General features: G+C 36.2%; 1 protein-coding gene across 4 annotated transcripts; it reads right to left on the reverse strand.

Moving 5' to 3' along the window:
* Nucleotides 1-284: 284 nt before the first annotated feature.
* On the reverse strand, nt 285-7,266 carry LOC107642653 (DNA ligase 1). 4 transcript variants are annotated; one of them, XM_016346066.3, is made up of 18 exons: nt 6,632-7,266; nt 6,394-6,505; nt 6,165-6,281; nt 5,546-5,647; nt 5,345-5,461; nt 4,825-5,055; nt 4,637-4,731; nt 4,374-4,461; nt 4,086-4,217; nt 3,263-3,375; nt 3,048-3,149; nt 2,908-2,969; nt 2,644-2,715; nt 2,482-2,555; nt 2,357-2,413; nt 2,023-2,100; nt 1,343-1,420; nt 285-1,071 (listed from the first exon to the last, which is right to left on the reverse strand). In XM_016346066.3, the coding sequence occupies exons 1-18, from the start codon at nt 7,114-7,116 to the stop codon at nt 958-960; spliced, it is 2,229 nt and encodes a 742-aa protein (XP_016201552.2). In that variant the 5' UTR covers nt 7,117-7,266; the 3' UTR covers nt 285-957. The 4 variants fall into 4 exon arrangements, 2 of the variants coding, with proteins under 2 accessions (XP_016201552.2, XP_016201551.2); XM_016346065.3 differs by having other exon boundaries at nt 1,343-1,465; nt 6,632-7,260; XR_002362310.2 differs by having other exon boundaries at nt 1,005-1,071; nt 2,897-2,969; nt 6,632-7,260.
* Between the last annotated feature and the right edge of the window lie 1,089 nt (nt 7,267-8,355).

Genomic DNA, 8,355 nt, shown 5'->3' on the forward strand with positions numbered 1-8,355 from the left:
AAATGTAATTTTAGAGTATAAATTAGATAAAACTAAAAATAATGGTTAACTTCTTGGTGTTTTTCTTTGCTATTTTTGTCAATGTTATATTATTAATATATAATAATTTAATGAATGCAACTATGTTAACAAAATAAATAATATTAGGTGAAAAGTTTAACTTGAAAAATAATTCATCAATGTAGGTTTGAACTATTGAAAATGTTTGGTATATCTTGATTATTGATTCTTGATTATTTATTATAGTTTAGTGAATTTATGAATTTTGCTTCTTAATTATTGGCTATTGTTCATTGATTGTTGACAATCGGTAGTGTTTAAGTTAATTGTTGATGGATAGAGTTTGTGGCGCATTCAAGTTATAAATGAAACTCTGTCAAAATTCATAAAAATCTCTAATCATAATAACGTGTTACACAGGTCTCAGCAAAGTGGGGACGACGCCAGTGCCTCTACTGCTTCAGCCATTCGATCCCGATGAGGTTTGGCGCGAGACCGCCTCAGCGCCGTACAAGATCCACGGATACGGTTAGGGTTGTTATTCGTCAGCAGCCTCCGCACCTCCACGTTGAGGCCATTGTCTGTCTCTACCACTAGTCGAGCCGTCGATCCCAAGGAAGGCATTGATTTGAGGATGCAGGTGCAGAAGCTCACCCAGAGCCTTCACGAACAGGCTCAGGAGCTGACCGAGACTCGGAAGAGGTATCAAGAGATCCTCACACATGTGAGAGACACAGATGACCTCAGGCTGGAGTGGAAGGAGCAGATGGAGCAGCTGGAGCGGCTTCAGCAGATGGCGGTATACCAGGCTCAAATGCGCGCCAGTGGGAGCGGTCTTGCTGGTGGGACACAATAGTGTATGACAGCAGCTCACTTATCTTCATATTCATATGCATTACATCTACATCTACATCTTCATCTGCATCTACATCTTCATCTGCGACTTCGTCTTCATCTTCACTGCAAATCTGTTTTTTTTGGTGATTCACTACCATCCTGTTTGGTGGTTTCTTTTTCTTTTTCTTTTTCTTTAGTTTGAGTGGCTTTTTGAACATTATACATCTCAGCAACCTGTAAAAAGGGATTAAAGCATGTCAAAAGAATCAAATGTTTCCATTTGTTACTATTATTATAACATGAGAAATGCTCAAAACCTTTGCACACATAAGTCTTAAGTTGACTAAACAAGCTCATCACAAAGCATTCTTCCCAACAGGGCAACAGATTATGAAAACTAATTAACCACAGTAATTATCTAATTGATTAATTTTGTCAATTGACTTAATGCACCCAACTTGGATGCTACAAGTTTATGTAAGAACTTGTGAAGATTATACTTTACCTGCTCAGATGATGAGGCCTGCTCGGGTGTTTTGTCAGGTCGAACTCGAACTAGCCGTGGGAATCTAAGAGATATGCCCTTTAGGGGGGGGAGGGGGGAAATACAGAGATACACCATTAAAGCCTGTCAATGAAAGTTAAATGCAGCAAGTACTAAAAATAGTAATAAAAAATACAGGACAAAATTCTGTTTTAGTCTCTGACGTTTTGAGTTAAGTTCTAATTTTGTTTCTAACATTGAAATGTCAAGTTTTTTTCACAAATGTCTTTGTCATATTTTAAGTCTTCTGGTTAAAACTAAAATTTTTTCTTTAAAAAATTTCCCTTTTCCTCCATCATTATCATCTTCTAGGCAGTGACCAACAATTGTAATTGTGGTTGGTGGCTGTAGCTGTGGTTGTAGTGATTTGGTAGTAAAAATGATGGAAGAATAAGGAAAAAAAAAGATAATAATAGAGGGAAAAGGATATTTTCGGAAGAAGTTTTAATTTTGACTATAGACAAAAATAGAACGAAATAAGACGTTTCGAAAAAACTCTGACATTTCAAAGATACGATATTAAGATTTAACCCAAATGTTAGAGACTAAAACAGTATTTTACCCCAACATGAATAACCAAAACGAGAAACCAAAAATTGTAATGTTTTTATAATCAATTAATTGTTTCTACTTTCTAGTACCTTATCTGAATCTACTATGCCCACTGCAGCTCGGTGAACTGGGCTGATGGTCAAATCTGCAGCTTTCACCTCCCACACCTGAATAAATAAATAAGATAATACATGATCAGAAGTATTCCCTACAAGTTAAATTGCGATATAACACTATACTTAAGGAAATATAGTTTAAGTGCTACTTATCAATGGGCATATAGTACAGTAATAGAAAATGACCTCATATCTTCCATTTAAGCAATAGAAAGAAGTGTGCAGTATTCCAATAATGGCAAACGACAACTCATTGACAGAACTGGAGAACAAGAACAAAATTACCAAGGGCATACAACACTCTTACCTCACTAGCTTCAAACCAGACATCAGGCTTCATTTTATCTCCATATCGATAGTATCGCTGAAAATCACTAGTAATATTAGGCAGGATTCAAACCAGGTTCAAAGAGGAACAAGAAATGGAGGTACCTTTGGCCCAGGAATCACTTGAGAACCAAGACTTTTAGAACGCTCTTCGAGCACTTCTTCAGTAAATCCCGTTCCTACTCAGTAAAAATTTCAAAATATAAGACAATTAATTTTAAGAAACAAAGGAACTCAACAGTGACTTAACAACATCCGATCACTCACCAATCTTACAAATACTTTGAAATTCTTCGTTATTGTAGTCATAGCAAGCAAGAAGAAAAGCACCATAGACTCCTACAAGACATCATTCAGCTTTCATTTCAAACCACTTTGAGCTCAGTCTGCAATATAGCATTATGTAGAAAATTCCTATGGCATACATGATATTGACAAGACAACATTGGAGGTAGCTGTTCTGCAATTAATAATAAAAGTAACATACAATACAGGCATCAGCATATCATGAAGAGTATACTTTATGATCACCTGTACGTTTCCCACGTCCGTGGAATGCAGCTATAGGTACCAAATCTATCGAGTCCCCTATGCTGCACATTAGAGAGAATGAATAAACAGAAATCCAGTAAAATTTAAGAGACTTAAGAAGTTAAATATTACACCCTTACTTATCCAGATAATCTTTCTTCAGTTTTAGCCAATTGTTTGACCGATTGGAAGGTTCATATGTAGAATCTTCATTTAAAGTTTTAATGATTAATCCCTCACAGCTGCAATTCAAGGGACAAGGCAAATGACAAAATTAAACATAAAATTGGGTTATGGAAAAATAGAAGTGATGAAATTTCTAAACAATTAAAATTAAATAGAATCAATAGGAGACCTTGATCCAACAGCTTTGTCGAGAAATTTCTGAATTTCCTCGGTGTCATTTGATGTTATTGCCGTTGCATACTGAAAAACTCCAGTTTCTTCTTCAAAAGAGGCATAAAGATGCTGCAATGAGAAAACAAGCACTTGTCAACATATTGTTCTTTACTTCTTGTTTATACAAGAACTCAAGAAGCCTATTAAAAGTTAGGCATAAAAGTTCACAGCATCTACACGAGATTCACAACTTTGGAACTTTTAAGAAACAGCATAGAAAAGTGATCCACTTGACCTCCCCAGAAAGCAAAAAGCCTTGCCCAAACTCTTTAGTTCAAATTGGATTCCACTTCATTGTGTGAGTATTTACTAAAAGGGCATAAGCTATTGGTATTGGTCAATGCCAAATCTTTCAACTAAAGTACACCTGCCGAAGTACTACATTTAATTTCAATCCAACACACCTCTGCATCGCCTGCACAATATTCTGGCTCAAAGCCATCCAGCCCCATGAGAATATATTTATAGACCTCAGTTTGACAGTACTTGTGGAATCAAATCCTTATCACTAAGTTACAACCTCTTAGCAATGCATTAGCCTAGCACAAGAACTGCATAGTATATTTAGTTATATCCATGTAAAGGTGTGCCAAGACAAGACACTAACTCAACCTACACTTTACAGTGAATGTACTACTTATTGATGCCTTAAAGTTTTGTCTTAAACACCAGAATAACATCTTAGGGTTTGACCTTCAGCTAACCTTATAATAATATATTTACAAGATAAAGGAGACAATAAAATGAAACCATCGGCAGAGCAGAGATAAAAGCTGTACCTCTCTACGGATTTTCAGGTTATCCTGAAGAAGTACTCGGCCATTAAGATACAGTATATCAAAAGCAAATATGCAGACGTCAACCTTTATATTATCCACAGATACATTTTTACGAGGCCGAGTAGTAAGATCCTGTCAAGATATTAGGTCATAAACATAAGTCCAATCTCAACTACTTAACATAAAATAAAAGTAATTGCATCATCTAGACAGGTAAGACAGCAAGAGGCGATTATTAGCACAAAAGAATGTATTACCCACACAGAAAAGAACCAGCATGAAGTGTACCTGGAAAGGACGGATGGTCTGTTTCTCACGATTATATCCAACAATTTCACAATCAAGAACAAATGATGATACAGTTGATTTCTTTAACCTGTTCATTGATGGCAAATATCAAAATCAATTAAGTTGAAGAAATTTTTGAAGCAGTTGGTGCAATGATTTCAATGTAATCATAACAAAGAATGTTGATAATAGAAGTATTGATGATGACCCAAAAAAATGTTACTAGTCCTCAATTATAATATTTCCAACTCAGTTTTCTTCACCTTGAAATTGCAGCAACAACATCAGGAAACTTCCCAGTATTCCGCTCAGCATTTCTACTATAAATCTCAACTGAACCATTTTCCATGTAATGTACCTGTCTCAATAAAGTTAATGTTATTGCACATATATAAATAGATAATACTGTGCAGTGTATTTCCAACAGAAAATTTGAACATGAAAGTGTCACCTGGGCACGCTCTCCATCGTACTTGTATTCACAAGTAAACTGCACATCTTGCAATGAATTTAGAATATCAGAGATACCCTTCCTCGGTTTTGACAGCATAGGTCCAACTGGAATACCAGGAGTAAAATTACATGTTGATGGAAGTTTCCATACACCATGTGTAAGAAGTGCAGATACTATTTCGTCATAGACAGGAAGAACAGAATAGACTTGTTTAACAATTTTTACAGCCTGATGAAAAAAAGAAACCAGAAATAAACAAAAAGGAAATAAAGAAAGAATCACTTCACTAAAGTGGTAGAGCCTATAACTTAATACATAAGAACCACGAAAACGTTGTATCATCATATAGTGCTGAAATGCTAATGCAACCCACAATAGACATCGTCAGCACTCCAGCCTCACAAGAATGAGCTTTGTATACTGATTAACTCCTTGCACCTTGTAACACCCAAACCAAAAGACAAACTCTTTGCATCATATTTCCCAAATTTCAACAACCACAATGAGATTAACTTACCTCTTCCAAAGGAGACTTAATACCAGCAGGTGGTTTAGAATGTTCTTCACTCTGTACTGCTGCTTGGCCTAATGCAGCTAAGAGAGTTTGCTCAGCCACACCAATCCGCAATTTTCCCTAGAAAACAAACCCACAGTGTGATTAATATTTAATATGGAGAAGTAAGCCTTCTGTATTTTTTCAATAAAGCAAAGCTTCAACCTGTAGAAAACGGATAAGATATTGAGGTTCGCAGTCAGTTGCAGAAACAAGAAGTGCCTTTATATGATTCTTTTTCTTCATTTGACTGTCTCTTCCAGATTCCTGTATACATTAGAAGTAAGGACAAATTGAGGGAATCCTACCAACATTCAGCTCTCAACCAAATAAATAATAATAATGAAAAAATCTTCCAAATCCCCAGATACTTGTCTTTCATTCTCTTACAATATACGAAATATGCCTATTAATATCCAACATAATCACCAATTAGAGAAGAATTGACCTAAAGACCAAAAATACATAAAAATCTTTAATTAGTCATGATAGAAAACAAGCCTCTTCCAACCATGATTCAGTATCAACAAATGAGTTGAGATAAGGACAATATTCCGGAAGGATGCTAATAAGTCAAGTTCCAATATTTTAAATATAAGAATAGGATCGGATAAGGATTTTTGTTGTTTCTCAGGTGTTTGAAAGAAAATTAAACCTCTAGAAAAACACTAAACACTAACATGTCCCTACATCTTATAACAAAGCACGAGCTTGAGAAAGAGGGAAGGTGTTGAAAACCTTGGCAATGCTAATTGCACAACATACAAATATGACAAAATTTCACCTTGGCAATAAGACGGAAGGTGTTGAAAACCTTCCTAATAGTCAGAGCCTCAGGCTTCCGCATCATGGACTGAGATGAACGGCATTCCTTGGCAACTTTTCCCAAATCGCCTTCGTCCTGCCAAGAACAAACAACAAGAAAACATTCATCCTAAAGCAAAATGGCAACTCATCAAACAATCCCCATTGGGAAAGAGACAGTCAAAGACTACAAAACCCAAAAGAGTCACCTGATACAGCTTCTTGATTTTGGATTCAGTTCTTCCAGTCGCCTCAGCAAGTGCCTTAATAATGGAAGTCTCGCCAATTCCCAATTCTAGCCCTTCATGCGCCGGAGCAACCCTACCATGCATTTAAACTAACTTAATTTGCATCCAAAGCACTTTAAAATAATAAAGAATCTTAAAATGAAAGTTAAATTTCACAACTTTTGAATGAAAATGACACTCTTGGAATTAAAACACTTACCTCTTCGCCAAGAGATAAATCAGAGGCACAAGATCCTCAGGGGTAGAGTATATCACAGTCTTCATCAAATTGCACGCAATATCTGTCATCTTGATTCTGCCAGGCTCCAGAGAAATCATGTGAAGCGCCAACGCCAGTAACGAGAACGGCACAGGCGTGCCCTTCTCCCAACAAGCCACTGAGCTAGGATCGAATTTCGAAGGCTTCGCCGTCAGCTGCGGAACGCGCTTCTTCAGCTCCTGCAAGGCAGATGAAGAAGACACGTGGCGAGTCTTGGTCGGAGTAGGGCCTTCTTTCTCCGGTTCTACGTTAGGGTTTAGCGTGGAGGTTGGAGTGGGGAGAGTGGAGGATGAAGGTTTTCGCTTCTTGGAAGAAGAAGCAGTTGGTTGCTGCGACTGCTCGGATTTCTTCTTCTTGGCAGCGGCGGACGCGGCGGCGCGGGCACCGGACATGAGAGCGTCGAAGGCGGAGGGTGGTTTGGTCATTGTGCGATGGGGGAAGGGAGAGAGAGAGTGTGAGAGGAAAGAGAAGAAGGAGATGCGGAAAAGGAGAGAAATTCAACCGAAATTGGGCGGCAGAGTGGTGGGTTGAAGAAGCATGGGCTGCATGGCTGGAATGCGAGCATCAACGAGAGAGAGAGAGTGCTGAGAAATGTGTGATGATATAAGTACGGTTTAACGCGGATCGGATCGAAAATGGTCAAAATTTTGTTCTGATCTACACTAAAATTATAGAATGAGATCGAATTCAATATCTGCAGTTTTTAAAGTTGAATTTGATTGTGTGGATCAGATCAGATATTAGATATATTCGTAAAATATAAAAATATTTTTGAAAGCTTATTTTTATTAAAAAATATCAATAAAATTTATTTTTTTATTTTTTTAAATATGTTTACTTTTTTTAAATAATAAATTAAAATAATACAACATATATGATAATTATTAGTTGAAATAAAATATAAAAAGAATATTTACTTATTTATTTTTTTATTTTTGTGGATACGCGGATATGCGGATACCAACATAAAATCCGCAAATCCGATCCGATTAATGTGCGGATCGGATCCATATCCACACTTTTCGGATTGGATTCAGATAAACACCGTGGATATGCATATTGGATCCGATCCATGAACACCCCTAGATATAAATGGCGGGAACAACACTACTTCCACTTTTCTACTAAATAGGGTTGTTCATGGGTCGGATGAAAACCGGGTTTGTCCTGACCCAGATCTGATTTTGAATATATACAGGATTTATTTTTTAGATTCTAATCCGACTCTAATAAAACCTAAATATTTTTGGGCCACAACTATACCAAGTCTAAATCAGGTGAAAATCGAGTCTTTAAAGCTTTAACAATAATTTATAAAAAACTTATTTATAAAGAAACTTATTTATGATGCACTTATTTATAAAGAAGAAATTTATTACCGAAAAGTTGATATCTATATTTGAACTTGAATTTATCCATAAATTCTAATTTGATACTTCTTAGATCTATTTTCTAATTCAACAAGTGTGATTAAAAATAAAACAATAAGCTTATAATCAATATAACATAATATTAAAATAAATTTAAAATATATATTTTTTTAGTTTCCTTAGGGTGCACACAGACCAGGTAAAGTCAGGTTCGCCTTGATCCGGACTCGATCCAAAATAATAACCAAGTTTATTTTTGAGACCCTTACCCGACTCTAAACCCGATAAAATCAC

The sequence above is a fragment of the Arachis ipaensis genome, chromosome B5 (genome assembly GCF_059453495.1).
Source record: "Arachis ipaensis isolate K30076 ecotype BB chromosome B5, ASM5945349v1, whole genome shotgun sequence".
Taxonomy (NCBI): Eukaryota; Viridiplantae; Streptophyta; class Magnoliopsida; order Fabales; family Fabaceae; genus Arachis; species Arachis ipaensis.

What these genes read in the sequence shown, in the direction of transcription:
- LOC107642653 (XM_016346065.3), bottom strand. Translation starts at nt 7,116, where the DNA reads ATGACCAAACCACCCTCCGCCTTCGACGCTCTCATGTCCGGTGCCCGC. An exon ending in ACGATGGAGAGCGTGCCCAG is followed by an intron (nt 4,732 to 4,824) that starts GTGACACTTTCA and finishes TTATTGAGACAG; the next exon opens with GTACATTACATGGAAAATGG. An exon ending in TCTGGTTTGAAGCTAGTGAG is followed by an intron (nt 2,101 to 2,356) that starts GTAAGAGTGTTG and finishes TTATTTATTCAG; the next exon opens with GTGTGGGAGGTGAAAGCTGC.